Source organism: Condylura cristata, unplaced genomic scaffold (assembly GCF_000260355.1).
Source record: "Condylura cristata isolate star-nosed mole 26May11 unplaced genomic scaffold, ConCri1.0 scaffold00032, whole genome shotgun sequence".
NCBI classification, from domain to species: domain Eukaryota; kingdom Metazoa; phylum Chordata; class Mammalia; order Eulipotyphla; family Talpidae; genus Condylura; species Condylura cristata.
Genome location: NW_004567133.1, coordinates 10,775,408 through 10,794,193, shown reverse-complemented (window position 1 = coordinate 10,794,193; position 18,786 = coordinate 10,775,408). Strand labels below are relative to the sequence as shown.

The following is an 18,786-nucleotide window of genomic DNA, read 5'->3' as shown; positions in this document are numbered from 1 at the left end:
TTCCTAGTGCTGCGCTTTAACCCGCTGCGCCACCAGGGAGGGCCCAAGTAATGATTTTAGTTCATTGCAATATGTTAGAAAAGTCATCTTGAGTATAAATGCTCAGATTCTTTAAACATTGTGTCTGTCTCATTGCTTGTAGATTTTCAGTCCAGAAGTCCAAGCAAAGTTTAATAAAATAACAGCAGTGGCAAAAGGATTTCTTACTCGGAGACTGATGCAGACAGATAAACTGAAGCAGCTTCGACAAACAGTGAAAGTAAGAAGATTGTTGTAAATCACTGTATTTCATTTCTCTCAGGTTCTCTCATCTTGTGATAGCTGAACTGACAATCATTTTTAGTCACTGTAGGCAACTTTAGATGTCTTTCAGCTGATTCAGATTATTTTTAAAAACATGTAAGTTAAGTATATGTATTTCTGTTTCACTTTAAAATGAGTACTGCTTGGCTTTTGATAATAGTTTTCTGTTCTCAGTAATTCTGGATTGATGGAGAAAAGAGCAAAAGAAACTTCAGTGATTTTGCACCCTTCTAGAAAAATGATTTTTGAAGGCAACTTTCTTCTTTCAGGATACCATGGAATTCATAAGAAGTTTTCAGTCGGAAGCGCCGTTAAAGAGAGGCACTGTTTCAGCACAGGATGCTTCTCTGCAGGAAAGAGTCTTAGCACAGGTAAACAGACTCGTCCTGGGGCCTTCTAGGAGAAGGAGATGTTCTGCTTATTTCCCTTCATTTAAGCACAGAACATTGATTTCAGTGAAAACGTGAATCCTTTTTTCTAAATAAAAGCATATGCCATTTTCAGTGAACCTCATCTTTTGAGAATGTTACAATCTTTTGTTCTTTTGAACCCAGTTGCGAGCGGCCCTGTACGGTATTCATGACATATTCTTTGTCATGGATGCAGCTGAAAGGATGTCTATTCTGCATCATGATCGAGAAGTTCGCAAAGAGAAAATGCTCAGACAAATGGTATGTAACGTGTCATTTTTCAATGGATGTCATTTTTCAACATACTTCACTCGCAACACACTTCCAACACCAGCTCTTGGATGTTTCCCCATAGCAGCTGGGCGTCTTACTATTCAATTGAGCACTGATGCTATCTAGCATCAGATCCACAAGTCAAGGCATCCCCGAGACTGCCTCCTGTGTGGGAAGTCAGAGACAGGCTCCACTTTAATTTGAAACATACCAGAGGGCTGGAGATCTGTGGTTTGAATCAGTGATCTTAGTGTGGTTGGTGAAAGAAAAAGAAGCAAATTTCATATTATTTCATTGGGAAAAAAGGATGTTAGCTTTCAAAAACTGGAATGTTTTAATACAAGGAAGGACTAAATGAAAGTTCAGGATGCCACTGAGAGCAAACTTCTCCATGGAGTGTGAGAACATTCTTTGCGGGATCGGTGGCGCTATGGCTTTGTGTTGCTTTTGTATTTCAAAGGATAAAATGAAGAGTCCACGCATAGCCCTTTCAGCTGCAACACAGAAGTCTCTTGATAGGAAGAAGTTCATGAAGTAAGTTTTATTGAAATTGGAAATAAAGAAATTAATTTTCTGTAGCTGAGCTGATAAGAGATTTTGTTTTTATTTACTTTTCTTTTGAACTTTAGACTCTCTTCACCTATTTTTCCTTTTTTACAAGGAATTTTATTAAAATCTGGTAAATTTCAAGTTTATTTTTAGACCAGTGTGTTAGCTATTAAGCTTGTACAATTAATAACCAAATAATCTTAATGATAGTTAATCCTATGTCACAGTGTTAATTTTGTATCTTTTAAATGTGTATTTTGTCTAATATCCTGAAAATTTAGTACAAAGAATATCCTAATCAGTTCCTTATTAGAACTCTTCTTTCTTGAAGGCAGTCTACTCCAGGTCTCCCAGAGTAGCCCTACTTTTTGATGATTTCTTACTGTCCTCGTCTGTCACATTTGTAAGCATGTTTTTTCCCCTTTCTAAACATTGTGTCCTTGTTTTTGCATTGTGTCAGAGCTGCTGAAATGGGAATGCCTAATAAGAAATTTCTGGTTAAACAAAATCCTTCTGAAGCAAGGTGAGAACAATTACTTAACTTTAGTGAGAAGCTGTTTTTATTGTTGAAGAAAACTTTGGGAACTGCAAGCCTTTTCTTGACTTTGTTCTATTTTACCGCAGTGGGACACACTGCTGAGTTGAGGGTCTCCGGGGCAGGGTCCACGTTAACACTGGCCGTGTGCTCTGTCACAGATAGACCAGGTGTAGGACATGCCGCCTCTGGCAGAAACTTGTGTCCCCGTGTCCTGAGTTCATGCGACAGTCCAGGGATTCTGATGCTTCCTAAAAACTTAGAAGCCAGTCCCGTGTTTCTGACCTGTTTTCTGCCCTTCCAAGAGCAGTGTTTCTTTTCTCAGATGTTTGAAAGGAAATGTTGGCTTTTATAAAGCACATAAAGAAACTCTTTAAAAGCACAAAGATTAATACTATGTTGGACATCTCTTTTCTGCTAAATTCCTCAGATCTGGGTTTGCGGTGAGCAAAATATAAATGCCATGTTAATGTGCCTCCGTCAGTTTGTTGTGCTGGCGGCCACAGGCCGTGCCAGTGCATTGCCGTGTCGCTCCCTGCTGTCACTTCTCACAATTGCAAGAAAATGGGGAAAATGGAACTCATTCTTTCAGATTAATTTTTTATTTGCTTTACCAACAGAGTCCTTCAGCCAAACCAAGGACAGAACGCACCTGTTCACAGGCTTCTTAGTAGACAAGGGTAAGAAGAATGCCACACCTTGGGCATATAAAAATGTTGAAATCAAGATGAGCTTGAGGGAAAAATAATTCAGTGTTCTTTTACTTAATTTAAAGGGTATCTTTTTCAAATGCGATGTTTTGTAGCACTAGCAAGACTCTGACGTTTTTGTTGAAAGATCAACCTTTGCTGTACTGTTGTGTATTATATTTTAAATGTCATCTCATGTTGGCTTGTTTTACTTTTGATTTTACTTTTCATTTCATACCATTTTATCCATTAAACATTGTAAACATCCATATAGTCAGTTCAGCATCACCCAAGTGATTCCAAGACAGCGTGAGCCGTGGCTATAGTCTCTCGTGGAAGGAAGAGCACAGCTTGCATGGGACTGAGAGTCTTTTCAAGCTTATTTGCACTTTGAACAGTGGATGCCAATGGTTGCTTTCTTTGAATGTTGAACATTAGACCTTAATGAAAGTGACTTCTTAATTTTTTTATATTCAATTAGAACCCCTAAGACATCAGTGAAGGGGGTTGTGCACAATAGACAGAAGTCTTCACAGAGCAGAGTGCCTAGCAGAGCGCCTGTTGCAGGTGTGTAGCGTGAGTCCCTGACGCCGCTCACTGGCCGGTCCTGCACGAGCTGCCCCTGCTGACCACGGTGGGCGCGGTTGCCTGTCCTTGCCACCATAACATCTGCATATTCACAGTCGCGCTGCTCGTGGTCGGTGGCGGTCGTGTTTTGTGCAGTCAGGAGGTCTTAGGAAAACGGGTCCCACTTTGGATTTCTGTGCCAGTTTCACGGAAACACTGTATTTGTTAAGCTGAAACGTGTAGCATGACATGGGCTAATTCAGAAAACCTTGCTGTAAGTGAGTAAAGTATAATGACCCGATGCCGCAGCCTGCCTGTCTGTTCAGCTTGGGGAAGTGCCTCACCGGCAATTTTTGTATCTGCACGTAAAGGGATGAAAAATTCCCCCCTCTGACCACAAGATCACATGTGAATATGCCAGGTGGGAGGCGGGGGGGGGGCAAATTTTGTTTTCTTTTTTTCTTTATTAATCTTTTGCTCAATAAGACTTGAGCCAAATCCTTCTTTATGTTCATCATTTGAGGAATATTGCAGAGCTAAACTGAAAATTGTGTTTTCAAATTCTATTTATGGTGGCAAGAAGACAAATTCAGTGTTGAGCTAATGCAAAACCCTTAAGCTAATATTTCATTTTTTTTTAGATATTTTGTTAAGACACTGATCAGCTTGCTAAAAGTTATGTGATCCATTAAGTACTTTCAAAATGCTTTGCTTTAACTATATTCTCTAAACATTTAAAAGACATTAATCACCAGATGGTGGAGAATAAATCTTTAATCAATTCTAACCTTCCCATTAATATTCTAGAACTTTATCACTAAGTGATTTCCTCCAAAGTAGAAGGGAACAAGCAACTGCGAACATTCTTGATGCTATCACCATTTGTTCACCGAGGTTGAAAGAGGGGAGGAGGTATTGCTCCTAACTTGGAAATGTTTGCTGACCCTTTGCGTGTGTCCACAAAAATGTCCGTACATGGAGGACCACACAAACGGTCATCTTCTGGAAGCTACTGTGAGTGCCAGCTACAGGAGTGGCCTCATGGGAATGCTTTTGCCAGAGGTAGTCAGATCTGCGGGGTTGAGAGCTGATGGGAGAACTCAGACCAAATACCTGGTCAGTGGCTTGTGAGGTTATGTGCAAGTTTAAGACATTCACGCTTTCCCTGTGTTAGTGTTAGATGTTTGACAAGCCCTAGTCAGCTGGTGTATTACTGAGGAGCTGGAGCTGCTCTGCCACACGCTTACCTACTTGCCTCCATGTTCTTCTCTCATACATTTCATCTCCACTCTGTCCCTGTGAATCTATAAGCAAAATAGCAACCACTGTTTCTAGTCGGCGATAATACTCAACAGTATAAAGGATGCACAAGAAATCTGTGCAGTCCATAATAATGGAGTTCATGACTGTAAGCCATTTACTTAGAGCTGTTGCAGTTTAATTGCATTGGAACATAATTACTATACAAATGAACTGAAAACTTGAAATGACACATAAAATCAGTTTATATTGTAAAGGAGTACAACAAAGTTTTCCTAAAGATTTATCAATATATAGGTGCATATCTAGACAATTGGAAAAAAAAAAACCTTAAGAATTTTATGTTTTAATATAAGCTGAGACATTGGGATGTGACTGATTAAAATTCTGTAGTCTTAACATAGGGAGAGGTCCATAGTTGCTCTTGAGAGATAACTCTTTCTTGCTTAGATTGTCAGTGGTTTGGATTGTATTTCAAAAATTATGCTTAAAAAAAAAATGCTTTGATTTGACATACATGGGAACAAACCCTTTATTAAGCAATTTACAGAAAGCTCATTTTTATTATGATAGAGTATCATACTCTGATACTGAAGTAAATTCTAAGGTATTAACAATTACAGAGCATTTAAAATTGTTTATAGTTTTATAAACTGCATTCCAATTTTGGATCTCACATGTTTTAAAATGAGTTTGCTCCTTTGATATTTTGTGCTTGACTCAAATTATAGTGAAATTTAGAAAGTACTAATTAAAGCAAAGTAGCAAGTGAAATAGTTAAGTAAAACTGAGTGGAATTGGCTTCCCAGAGTCTCTGCTTCTTACTGTCTTCCCTTAGGCAGGTGACTAGCTTTGCTATGTCTTTGTTTTATTATTCGTAAAACAGTTGTAACAGTGTTTCCCTGAGGACTACTTTATCTGAGGATTAAATATAATCATGTATATTGCTAACCTTAGGGCCTGGTAAGCACTTATTAAACAGTGTCATAGGAAAACTGACATTAAAAATTAATGCTAACTGTGCTCTATTTTTAGGAGTATATGCAGGAAAAACCCAAAGAAAGCGGCCAAATGTTGCGACAATTTAAGAAGACAACATTCATTAGGATAAAAGGTTGGGGGTGTGTATCGTGCGTGTTTGTCCTGCCCAAGACTTTAACTGTGGGCTGTTCCATGGGTGAAGTCAGAGGACTGAGCAGTTCTCTGGCTGTTTGGCTGAGAGTGGCTGACGCCTTCCACACATCCCATTTTTGGGTAAAGAGAGTTAGTATCAGTCATTGATTCATCTCCATGCTAAACCTATACAAGTTTGTTTAATGTACCCAGATATCTGCAGAGAAACTTTTTGTAAATTTGAGGAACATTTGGGGTTCTATAAAACATTGAAAAGATATGTTGAATTATAAATAAATTCTGAAATACGGTTTTCAACCTCTGGTGAATTTGAGAAACAAATTAGATACTATTCTACTCAAGGGGAGATTACTGCTGAAGAATGTTTTCTCCTCGTTTTATAACTTGAAAAACTGGTTATTCTCTCATCTTCATGTTCTTGGAGTTAATAGTATGACCACAGAGGATAAAGCACTGCCTGCTGATTGTGATCCACCTAAAATTTACCACAGAAGTATCTGGGGGTCACCATTACGGTTGCAAGTGTACATTCCTCCTACCAACTTATTGGTTTACAGAAGTGTAAACGAAATCTTAGAAATATTTCTGGGGACTCTTAGAAATATTTCTACTAGATTGGAGGGTAGCAAATGGGGGAGACAGCACAATCTCTGTGAATGTAACAGGATGGAATAGGAATGCATCTTTACATCCAGTGCTGTAATCAGTAACATGTTGCATGCTGTTATGTTTTCTATTTTGTCTGTATAATTTTGTTTCATCATAGTCTACTTTTTCTGGCATGCTTGATTTAGGAGAAGATAAAGGGCTATATAATACCATAAATTCAGATTTCCAAATTGGGATAATATTGTTTAGTTGAAATTCTGAATTACTTAAGAGGCACTGATGTTATCACTGACATGTTTATTTTTTAAAATGTTACCAAGGAAATATGATTTTATAAAAGAGAATGTCACTGTTCATTTATCACAGCAATTCCAAAAAGGGCTTTGTGCTTCTCACATAAAATTGGGACTGTGTGCATTTACTCTTTCTAACTTGAATTTAAAACAAATACTGGTATTTTGAAAATGCAGACTGTATATATTCTTAATATCCTTTTGTGACTTTAGGGATAGATCACTCATTTAAAATTTAACTTTTACATCCAGCTGTAGACAAGATAATAATCTACTCTGGGTATAAACTTGATTTTCTTTGTTAAGAAGCATCAATTACGGAATGAATGAACCAGAAAATTAGAAGATGGTGAAAATTGTGTTGCCAGTTTTTGTGTTTGTAGGCAAAGTATCTCAGTTATCTTGTTAATATGACACGTTGTGCTTGATCATTCTGAAAACTCAGGATGCAGCTTACTCATGTCATAGTGGGTTTTTCCAGTATGAAAGATAGACTTCTGTGTACACTAATGCAGATAGGCTAAAACAAATGGTATGTTTTAGATAAAGTTAGACCTAGTTTCAGATTAAGAATGAGAAACTTGAGTGTTTTTTAAATTTAAAAATAACAAAGTTTTTGTGTTTTACATATTTTTTAATGTTCTCAGCCTTTTCTCATAAGTGCCAGACATTGTTTTGTGCTTTCAGTGAATTTTTATTTATATGCATTATTTTTGTTATTTTTATTTTGAGTGGAATTTCCATTGATGTAAATTGTATTTATTTTTATACTTTAATTTTCACTAGTTTGCTTCTAGATGGAAGGAGAAATAAACTTTTCATCTTAAAGAAAATCTGGTTTCATCTTTTGTGCTTACCAATGATAAGGATGGCTGAGGAATAGACCTTGAAAAGTATCTGGCCCAAACAGGAAACATTAAGACTCCCATGAAGTGTATACCCCACTATTCAATATGTCCCCTCTGCCAGGACTGAGCCCAGTATCATGAGTTGGACTTTTCAGAGGGCAGAAGTTTGGTAGAGCTGGAAATGTCTTAGCTTATCAACAGCTGAAAGTGTGTGGCGCAGGGGAGGAGAGAGAATGCTAAGGGTGAACTGCCCAAGCTGCTAATTTGCACAGCTCTGAGTCCAGCTCTTACGACTAAACAGAACAGGAGAAAAAAAAAAAAAAAAAAAAAAAAAAGATCAAGACAGTTCTGAGGGCAAAATTGTCTAACCAGAATTATAACTGACAATAAAATGTTGCCTTTTTAAAATTTAGTATGTTCTCTTTCCTTTTGGGTCAGTTTCTCTATGGCTTTCAACTCTTCAGCTTCTCAAGGCGGTTGAGATGTGGCTTTGCTTCTCCTGTGTCTGGAACACCCCTTGCCCACACTTGTATAAATTCTAGTGACCGGCATCAGGATTAAGTCATGATCTGTCCGAGGCCTGAGAAGTACCAAGGGTCCAGTGATTATGGCTGGATATGTTCAGGAGCACCCTTGGGCCCCTCCACCACCCACAATTCCTATAGTCCTGTCTGTAACCCATGGAACTAGCAGCTGGGCCCCTTGGGAACCTGTCAGAAATGCAGAAGCCCAGGCTCCCTGACTCTTCGGCCTGAAATACCTTGCACTTGAACACCTCCAGGTGAGAAGCACCGCTGTGTGATGCAGAGTATGTTGCCATGAAAAGTTGTGAAAACCGCAAAATCACAGCGCCAGTCTGTGGCCTAATGCCCTGCAGAATGCTGGCCGATTGCCAGGCATTTTATAATCATCACTTCAACTAATTTCATAAGTGAAGAAACTAGGATCCGGCGCTAGACCCTCATTCTACCAGAGGGTTGAGTGCAATCCATGGCTTTTCCAGGCTTTTCCCAAAAAGGTGCCTTCCTGAACTCTTTGGAAAGACAAAAGTCAGTATCTGGTGCTGCCTTGTGATCAAGTAACAGTCTTAAACTAATAGTCACTGGCTTGGGAATCAGGGTTAGTTCTGACTAGGGCGCTTAAACCTTCAGTTGCTTAGTGACAAGTGATCATGTATTTAAAGTTTAGCAGTGAGAAGAAAATGAAATGTCGATGCAAAGTGCTCAGCCCAGGCCCCCATACCCAGTAAGCATTTAGTGAGTGGTAGCTGTTAAGAAAATGTACTGAGTTCTGTTTTACAAGAGCAACGCTACGGCCCACATTCTGCAATCCAAAGGAGAGCAGACCTTCGCGGAAACGCCAGGCTGTGTCCAGGGGGTGAAAGGGCCTCCTCGCCCGGTTTAGGTCCAGTAAGAGGGGACCAGGGAGGGGGACGCGGCACGTGCCTGGCCCAGGGGGGCGCGAGTGGGTGGCGAACCCCCGCGAGGCCCAGAGCCACCGCTCCCTTTGACAGGCGGCCAGGTCTCCGGCGAGGCCAGGGGGGCCCCGGAGCTCCGCCGCCCCGCACCGTCCAGCGTCACGCTCGCCTTCCGCGCTGCCCCGCACAGTCATGGCGGAGGGACTGGCAGTGACGTAGGGGCGGGGCGGGGCCTGGGGCGTGGGGGCGGGGCCGGGCGGGCCCTGACTTCGGTCATGTGACTGCGAAGATGGCCGCCTTCCCCTGGTAAGACAGAATCGGCGGGCGCCCTGGGAGGGGCAGTTCTTAGTCGTCCCGGGGGTCTCCCTCTCCGCGACTGGGGGTGTGTGAGTGTGCACGGCTCTCTTGGGATCTGGTCGAGGTCCCCATCGCACTCCGAGGCGTATGGCCAGTGGACCCCGCGCTGCTGTCCAGGCCCAGAGGGGCTCCCCCCTCTTGGCAGATGGGCGCTTGGCTCTCTCCCCAGCAACCCCTTCACGGTGCCTTCCACGCCCCCTCCCCTTTCATTCCTAAATAAAACTCCTGTTCCCGGTTCCGTTCTTCGGGGGGGATGTTGGCGCGGGATCTGGGGTTCTGTGTGCAGAGAATGGGGGAGTGAGCCCTGAGTCTGGACGATTCCGGAGAACGGCTTTCCTGAGCTACTCAGTGCCCCTGCTTCTTCTCATCTGTAACATGGTCGCCATTCGGCCTGCTCTGTGCTAGGCCCTCTACCCTGAGCCCTCGACATACTCTGGCCTCAGGGAGCTGATAGCCTGATGGAGCAGGCGCACAGATTAGTAGGATGTTCAGAAATGGCATTTGGACGCGGCAGTAAGGAAGATCAGCCTCCCTGTGGTACTCGGAGAATGCGTCAGTTGGGTTTTGGAGTATGAATAGGAGCTCCTCAAGGGGATGTATATGCCAAGGTGGACGGGCCTGTCAGGGCTCCTGTGATCGGAGGACTAAACAGTGAGGAGCTTCAGCTTCCTGTCACGTGGGTGCTCTGTGGTGGTGAATTATTTGGGGTGTGAATGAACTCTCCCCTATATCTCAGAAACAGATTTAAAATGTTCTTTTTATTTAGCATTTTTTCCTTGCTTTTGGTAGAAATAGTGTTCATTTATAAACAACTGGTCATTGGGTAAGTCACATGTGATAGTATCTCCATGAGCTGATTGGTGTCTGGGTCTTGCTGTTCCCCAGGCATTCCAGAAACAGGAACTACAAGGCAGAATTTGCTTCATGCCGGTTGGAGGCTGTTCCACTGGAATTCGGGGACTATCACCCCCTGAAGCCCATAACTGTAAGTTTTGTCAAGGGTGAGATTCTTTTCCCCTAAAATTCCTGGGCGATTTCCCTCTCACCCTTGAGGCTGCTTTGGTGTACTGAAATCCCCCAGCTCGCTCCTTCCACTTTTACCTGTTAGTGAGCTTGTCAGGGCTATGGGATGTCTTTGTTGCTGATGTGAAGGTGTAAACAAAAGTGCTTCTCTGGGAAAACAATTGCATTTTCCCTCCATAAATCCCCCACAGGTCACGGAGTCAAAGACAAAGAAAGTGAGCCGGAAAGGAAGCACTTCGTCCACATCCTCCTCGTCCTCCAGCTCTGTGGTGGACCCGCTGAGCAGCGTCCTAGATGGGACTGACCCCCTGTCCATGTTTGCAGCCACGGCCGACCCTGCAGCCACAGCAGCTGTCATGGTAACTTGCCTGCGTGGTCCAGCTGGAGATCGATCCCCCAGGAACAGGGATGGGTGTTTACATCTTTCTGGTTTTAAATTGCACCAGAGTGCATGGTGGTGGTAACAATTCAGACAATCCAGATGTTCGTAGGATACTGCGTATGGGGGGGAGGGCAGCCCATGAGAGGCTGGTGCAGAGCCCAGAAGCTTCTTCCGATTATTTTAAGTATCCAAGAATACATTCTTCATTTTAATTTCACTCTTGTTAGAATTCTTTCTTTGGGACTTATTATTATTTTTTAAAGATTTATTTATTTATTCACATAGAACTGGGGTACAAGCCAGAGATGCGGAGAGTGAGAGGATTCACCAGAGACAGTGGGGAGCAGAACAGGCAGATCGACGAAGTACACTGCTGAGGGGAGCAGCGGGCGGGTCAGGAGAGGTCTGCCACGCCATGTGGCCTCCACCGGGGCAGGCGGGAATCGAACTCATGCGGAAGTGGCTTTAGCTTCTCAGTGCTGTGCTTTAACCCGCTGCGCCACCAGGGAGGGCCCTTTCGGACTTATTTTTATGACACTGCACAAGTAATCACTAATTCTTCCTGTAAAAGAATTAGATATTGCAGATGATGTCCTTGTGAGCATTTCTCTTTACTCTGTTCTCCGCATAATCTGGATTCTTCTATAGCCTTGTCCTTTGTTTATTGGTTTCATTTATGTCATACATACCATCGACAAATGTGAGCATTTGCATTCATACTCATAATACATATCAACAACAATAACAGTGCCAGCCAACTGTGTTGGTTAAAAAAAAAAAGATTTATTTATTTATGCATACAGAACTGGGGTACAGGCCAGAGGTACAGGGGTGGTGAGAGGATTCACCAGACAGAGTGGGAAGCAGAACAGGCAAACTGATAAAGAACACTGCTGAGGGGAGCAGCAGGTGGGGCGGGAGAGGTCTGCCAGGCCATGTGGGTCAGCTCCCTGGCTGGGGATCAAACTTGTGCTACAGTGTCTGTGGAGAGCTTTGTGCTACAGCGCTTTCACCCAGGGAGGGCCCTTGGCAGGCATTTTTTGAGTGCACTCCAATTTTAGTTCTCACGCTCTCTTGTCAGAGAGGTATTAGGAACCTTAACAAGGGAGGCGACAGGGACGGTAGAGTTGCTGAGTAAGAGCCACGATGAATAAGCAATGAGGTTTGGGAATCCACACTTACCGCCATTCTGTGTTGCTGTTGCAGACATCTATTTACTTGTTAAAATCATACTTCTGCAACTTTTTGACTTCAAGCTGGGCACTGTATCTTGGGGGAACTTTCCATGTACGCACAGGATAGCCTTGTTATCTGGAGCGGCTGTTGTGTTCTAAAGAATGGGTAGTATGTGCTTTAACTTGCCACTTCTCCACCCATGTACACATAGGAGATTGTTTCTCGTGCTTGCTAGTGTTGACAGTGGCGTCTTGCCCCTTGAACACACATATCTCTGGGTGCAGATACCCCAGGATCTGTAGGACAACTTCCTAGGAGCTCATCGCTGGCTTCAGGCAGTGGGTACTTAACGCTTTGAGGACAACCACCAGCTTGTTTGTATGCCACCCAGTGGCCTCCAAGGGCCCCTCTCCCTACAGCCTCACGGGCTGAGCACTGTCAGATGCTTCAACCTTTTCCTGTGCTGATTGTTGAAGACGAATTTCCAGCCATTTTGCCTTTGCTCAATTCTTTCTGAGCCTCGGTGGCTCTGGGTGTGTTTATGGGCCGTTTGTCACAGCAGCGGGCAAAGCTGATCGCAGCAAACGTTTGGAGATCTGTGTTCTACGGTGCACGGTGCCTTCTGCGTGTACTTTTTCCTTAGTTTTATTGACGTTTGCTTGACAGACAGCATTGCAGTCTGTAAGATGCTTTGACGTGCATTTACAGCGGGGTTTCCCTATTGAGCATAAGGAACATGGCCAGTCACCTCACATAGTTACCCTTGTGGGGGGAGGACAGGACAGAGCCTACTCTCAGCACCTTTCAATATATCATACGTGGGCTACCAACCACGGCCACCATCTTGCCTATACATTTTATGAAAAGACTAAAGATTGCCGCTGACGAGGTTGTCTTGCCTTTCCTTAGGACAACTCCAGAAAGAAACGGGATCGAGATGACGGCTCCATTGTAGGATCGGATTTTGAGCCATGGGCCAACCGACGAGGAGAAATCCTCGCCCGGTACACCACCACAGAGAAGCTGTCCATAGTGAGTACGGTGGGCGCTTCTCCCGGGTCCTACTTCAGATACTTCAGATTTAGTCCTGGTTTTCTTTTTTTTTTTTTTTTAGTCATGCCCCAAATCCTGGGATCTGTGAATTTTACTTAAAGTCAGGGATCTGGCACAGTTCAGAGGAAGAGTTGAGGCAGCAGAACTCCTGGGGGAGGTTTGTGTTAGGAAATGGGGGGAAGGGGAGGGGAGCTTTTACTTCCTTGCTTTTGCTCTTGCCAGTCCCATCAACCCCAGGTCCATCCAGGTCCTTCCCAGCTCAGGTTCCTCGCTTCTTCGGGTGGCCACTAGGTGGCGGTGTTGGGCCGTGTGGGCCCCATGAGCTTAGGGCCTTCCCCTCTCAGTCACCTAAGCTGGATGCCCTCTGAGAGATGTGTCCTAGGCGATTTCATTGTGTGGAAATGTCATAGTGTGTATTGAGATGGTACAGCCCTCTGCTCCCCTGAGCTCTGTGATGCAGCCTTTGGGGAGCACCTCCCTGTATGTGCTGTGTGTGGTCCATTGTTGACTGAGCGGTACTTTAAGTTGCTGACATAGTAGAAGCCTAGGGAGGTGAGACCAGCCAGGGAAAGCAGGCTGATTCGGTGTTGGGTGCTTGTAACTGCAGTCCTCTCTAGTGATGGGACAAGGGTGATGCTTCGCTCTTGACACTGAGGTCCTGGGGGTGTGGGCTGGGGCTGGCTGGGCAGCCTGTCATCCGGGACCGGCTCTTTCTCTGTTGCTGCTCTGCCACCTTCCTTATCACCTCGTGTCTGAGTCATTGGACGGAAGATGACGAGGGTGGGTGCGTCCTCTCACTGAAGGAGACTTCCCCAAGTCCCTCTCAACACGTCCAATGACACCTGTCTCCAAGAGAGTCACAGGGTGTGACAGGAAGCTGGGACGTGTGACAGGGAGCCCGTCAGAAATCAAGGTGTGACCGGAGAGGAGGGGTGGGCTCAGCAGGCACAGGTAGGCCTGCGCCTCCCGACTCCCCTCCCCCTTCTCCCCAGGCATGTGCTTGTGGAGCGAAATGGCAGGCTGAATTGCCGGGCATATATCGTGTGAATGGAAAGCAGTGATTCTCCATCCGGGAGTCATCACACCCCAGATATGTGGCCATGTCTGAACACATTCTGGTGTGGGGGTGCACCTGGCATTCTGTGGGTGGAGGCCAGGGGTGCCGCCACACTGGCTTCAGCACACAGGGCACCCCCAAGCAGAGTGATCCAGCTGTCACTGTTCCTAGTACCCAGCTTGGGAAACTGAGTTTTGAATAAGCTACATAGTGTTGCTGGGCCCCATTGTCTTCAGACTGTTGTTGGCTCATTGTGAGAGGCCTGGATTGTGTCAAAATCGGGATCTATAATAGTTTTAAGGGGCGTGTTTTTTATCTTTGAGTAAACATTTCTGTTTTCATTTGGCTAAATAAAGAGCTGTGTTTGAAAATGTTGGGTCACTCTGCCCCTTGCTGGTTGTGTGGTAATTTCGGTATCTCATATGTTTTTATTTTGTTGTGGAATCCAATAATTTTTAAATCCATTAAAAAAATTGTTTTGCCTCTGCAGAATCTATTTATGGGATCAGAAAAAGGTAAGTTTTTGTCATTATTACTGTTTTAATAGGGAAATTCACTTTAAAAATACTTTTTCAAAGGAAAAAAGTCTATAGTACTCACTTTGGATATTTAATTCAGTTGAAGTTATTTCCTTGTTGTGCACAGACTTAATGGAATTAAAGTACCTATTTATTTGATGAATGAGAGAAAAAAGGCAAAACAGAAAACCAAGAGCTTACTAGGACTAAACCATAGGGTTATAGCATGATTTTATTTATTTATTTATGTTTTAAAGATTTATTTATTCATGCATGCAAGAACTGGGGTACAGGCCAGAGGTGGGGGTGAGAGGAGTCACCAGAGACAGATTGGGGAGCAGAACAGGCAGATTGACTAAAGCACACTCCTGAGGGGAACAGTGGGCGAGACAGGAGAGGTCTGTTGCGCCATGTGGGCCAGCTCCCTGGCCGGGGATCGAACCTGTGCTGCAGTGGCTACAGATCACCTCAATGCTGTGCTACAACCCGTTGCGCCACCAGCGAGGACCCATAGCCTGATTTTAGAGTCGTAGAGAGACATGGTTTTCTGAGCTCCTCTTAGCCTGAGGTCTTTAGCCCCAGGGCACACACAGACACACTGGTACGGTGACTGTCCGGACAAAGGAACTCGAGAGGTGCTGTGTTCAGAGACCAGTAGTTAGTGGTAAAATTATTGCACCAGACTCAGCTGATCCCAGCCAGAGCCGGCTGAGAAACCAGGGCCTTAAGAGGTATGATCTTCAGTTCCTGCAAATGGGTTTGGCGAGTGGTAACAGGGTCTCATATCTAGAGTGGGGCCCGTTTCGGTAGGGACAGGGCTCTGCAGTAGGCGGCGGGAGAAGGTTGGGCCGTGGCAGGGGCATCTTGCGTGGGCCTGGCCCTGCGCCCTCAGCCCTCAGTCTCTATCTGCTGTGCCCGCTGACAGAGAGAAGCGCGCTGACAGATGATGGCGGGAGACACAGCTTAGTCCTGTGCGCTGGGAGAGCAGCCTTTGAAGCCCTGGTGTTCCCACCTCCGGGCAGACAGTGAGAGGCTTGTTTTGTTCATATAAGGGTACAATTCTGCACTGTGAGTCGGAGCCTGAGAGGCCCTTCTGTTGTTGGAGAACAATTAAATGACGGCTTTTTGGCCCCATTCTGGCCCGCTTTTCTTTAGGAACAAACAAGTGACCCACTGAAGAGTGTAAATATCAGATGTAGTGGGAGACTTGCCCAGGGCCTCTGCTCAGCAGAAATGCGCGCAGTGGAGCTTTGTTACGTAAGGATGCAGCTTTCAGAATCTCAGTGTCTGCTATAGTAAAACCTCCCCCGGCCTCTGGTTTGGGGTGAAGTATATAAAGTGAAAGGGGCAGTCTGCCTTTGGGGTGGGGGCTCAGGACGGCCTGCTGTGTGACTCTCTGTGTCCTGTTTAGGCCGAGCCGGGGTGGCCACGTCCGCCATGTCCGAGAAGGTTCGGACCAGGCTGGAGGAGCTGGATGACTTTGAGGAGGTGAGCGGGCCTCTGCCGAGACCGGGAGGGGCGGTGTCTCGTGTCTTCTGCCTGGTGCCACTGTGCTCGGTGGCTGCTCTTTGGTGATTTCTCCAGCTCACGCTGTGCTCCGTCCTCCTGGCCCCCTCCCCGCCCTGGGGACAGTGCCAGCAGGCAGGTGGCCAGGTTCTCAGGAGCCTGCGTGGGGCCTGCTTTCTGAAGGAGCTTTTTCTTGCTGTGACAGCAGAGCAAACCTGGGTCGTCTGGGGACAGGGCCTAGCGGTGAAAGCCAGCGGGATCCCCTCCCTGGGAAGCAGCCTGTGGAGTGCGAAGCTCCCGCCTGGCTGCGGCGGCTGCACAGGGCCAGCCGTGCTGCTGCTGGACGGGGAATGTGCAAAGGTTCAGCCACAGCTGGCCAGCAGGTGCTTTTAAAAAAAGTGACCCGTTGACCAGCTCTTTAAGCCTCAGTGAATTTAACAGTCAAGCTGGATGTCTGGCTTCCCTTGAATTCTACCTTCAACCCACGACATCCACGACAGTGGGTCCTGCTTGGGCTTCTGCAGGGCAGTCGCCCGCCTGTCCTGATTCGCTGGTCACCATGACTAGCCCGCCCAGTGGCTGGTGAGTTTGCCTCCTCTGCAACTTCAGTTAAGACGCAGCAGAGCATGGTGGGAACAGGCCAAACTGCTTGGGTGTGAGCCCAGCTCCGCCGGCTTGGGGGCCAGGTGCTTAGCAGCTGTGAGCCTCCGCTGGCTGATCTGCAGTGCTGCTGGTTAACAGGACTCTTAACTGCCACCTTTCCCTTACCCACTTCCTCATCTGCAGTGGAATAACAGCAGAGTTGTGTGGCCTGAACGCAGCTGCTGAGTGAACGGCAGAGGTCAGGGAGGGCAGCCCCAGCGCTCTGCCCCTGAGACACCCCAGCTCTGAGACCCAAGCTGCTGTGTGCTCAGCAGAATCTTAACAGTTCAGCATCGTTTTTTAAAGATTTATTTATTTATGTGTGCACCTCCGGCACAGACCAGACATGCAGGCGTGGTGAGAGGATTCACCAGAGACAGTGACAAAGGACACTGCTGAGGGGAGCAGCAGGCGGGTCAGGAGAGAGCTGCTGTGCCATGTGGGTCACCTCCAGGGCAGGGATCGAACTCGAGCCGACGCGGCTGCTGGCAGCTTCACAGTGCCTCGCTTTAACCAGTTGCACTGCCAGGGAGGGCCCAGGTTCAGCATCTTTTTCCTCCATTTTGAATTAGGGCATCTGAGAGCCTCGGTCTGCACCTTTACCCTTGGCTGGAGAAAGGGAGGCAGTTGCTCAGGTTTTAATCACAGCTTAGGTCAGTGATGAGCATTTTTTGCCCTTAGTGGAAGACTACACGAGATAACAGTTGGGCTTCTTCCAGTGGGGTCCCTCCGATCAGTGAAGCGAGCTCTGGCACGTGTCTTAGAGTTCTTTTCTCGCGGGCATTTACCCACTTGGTGTAAAGCCCACCTCATTCTCTGTACCTTGAATTCCATCAGCACAGAACTATTTTGATTTTGATTTTTGGCCTACCTTTGGATCTTAAACATTTGGAATTTGTATGCTGGCGCAGGGGAGACCCCAATAACTGTTGCATCAGGTGAGTCCTGTTGATCCTCGTTCACAGATGCTCTGGCAGGGGAGCGGTTCGTGCAGAATCACACAGCCAGTTAGCAGCCGAGCCGGGAGCTGGCTTAGGTCTGCCTTCCCTCCAGGACCAGTCTTACCCGCTGTCCTGTGCCCATCTTTGGAGGAAACTCACAGAATCTCTTTGGTCACAAGACACTGTCCACCCTGGTGTGGAAAACTTAGCGGCTGCAGCCCAGCCCGTACTGAGTTGCTCACGGGGCTGGCGGCCGAGCAGTGTTTTCCTTCTGTGCCTACTCCTCCCACTCTGCCTGCAGGGATCCCAGAAGGAGCTGCTGAATTTGACTCAACAAGACTACGTGAACCGCATCGAGGAGCTCAACCAGTCACTGAAGGATGCCTGGGCCTCAGACCAGAAAGTGAAAGCTCTAAAAATAGTCATCCAGGTCAGATCCAGTGATTTATTTTTTCTTTCAGAATTTCCCGTGTATTACTCCTTTGTGCATAAGTAGGGTGTCCAGGGGCCTGCCTTCTGGGGCGTGTCCTGCTTTTTTCAACTGTTCCATTTTCACATAGTTCTGGTGAAAGGCCATGATTATACATCTATGTTCTTATGAAATGGGAATCCCAGGGTCTGCATGAGCAGTTCCCTGGGTGTGCACTGCACAGTAGAAGGAAATTCTTCTTAGCTTACTAACTAGCAATGTCCCCTACACAACATTTATGATTTGTACAAACTTAAAACTGACCGACTGTCTTGTTTTTTTTTTTTTTTTTTAAGATTTATTTATTAATGCATACTGGGGTATAAGCCAGAGATGTCAGGGGTGAGAGGATTCACCAGAGCCAGAGTGGGACACAGACAGGCAGATGGACTGAAATACACTGCTGAGGGGAATAGCAGGGAGACAGGAGAGGTCTGCCGTGCCATGTGGGTCAGTGTCCAGGCCAGGGATGGAACTCGATGCTGCAGTGGCTGCGAAGAACTTCATAGTGCTACACTTTAACCCCTGTGCCACGAGGGAGGCCTCTAGACCAACTGTCTTGGTTTCCTTGACCAGATTTGTATCTTTGGGACTAATATTATATGCCCCTGACATGTGCATTTTGGAGATTTCTATTTCTTTTGCATAATTGTATGATAGAACATGTTTACAGTGTTGTGTGTGCGTATCCTCTTTGTTGATGAATTTGTTGATCCAGTGACAACTCTTAGTTCACAAAAGCAAATTCTAAAAGGAGAACAGCTTATTCTGCTTC

The 18,786-nt window shown here is 45.8% G+C and overlaps 2 protein-coding genes across 3 annotated transcripts in view; both read left to right on the top strand.

The window, feature by feature from the left end:
* The window catches only part of CCP110 (centriolar coiled coil protein 110kDa), a 13,345-nt gene extending 6,006 nt beyond the window's left edge, over positions 1-7,339 (top strand). The window contains exons 5-12 of the mRNA XM_012731652.1: positions 143-259; positions 573-674; positions 858-974; positions 1,447-1,520; positions 1,996-2,058; positions 2,691-2,750; positions 3,241-3,326; positions 5,622-7,339. Coding sequence (XP_012587106.1) covers positions 143-259; positions 573-674; positions 858-974; positions 1,447-1,520; positions 1,996-2,058; positions 2,691-2,750; positions 3,241-3,326; positions 5,622-5,674 — 672 coding nt within the window. The 3' untranslated portion in view covers positions 5,675-7,339. The remainder of the gene's footprint in view (positions 1-142; positions 260-572; positions 675-857; positions 975-1,446; positions 1,521-1,995; positions 2,059-2,690; positions 2,751-3,240; positions 3,327-5,621) is intronic.
* A 1,825-nt stretch (positions 7,340-9,164) lies between these two features.
* Positions 9,165-18,786, top strand: part of LOC101621046 (chromosome unknown open reading frame, human C16orf62) — an 81,742-nt gene continuing 72,120 nt past the window's right edge. For both annotated transcript variants that reach the window (XM_012731900.1, XM_004691737.2), the window contains exons 1-7: positions 9,165-9,193; positions 10,130-10,229; positions 10,459-10,626; positions 12,735-12,857; positions 14,426-14,450; positions 15,865-15,941; positions 17,844-17,972. In XM_012731900.1, coding sequence (XP_012587354.1) covers positions 9,177-9,193; positions 10,130-10,229; positions 10,459-10,626; positions 12,735-12,857; positions 14,426-14,450; positions 15,865-15,941; positions 17,844-17,972 — 639 coding nt within the window. In that variant the 5' untranslated portion in view covers positions 9,165-9,176. The remainder of the gene's footprint in view (positions 9,194-10,129; positions 10,230-10,458; positions 10,627-12,734; positions 12,858-14,425; positions 14,451-15,864; positions 15,942-17,843; positions 17,973-18,786) is intronic.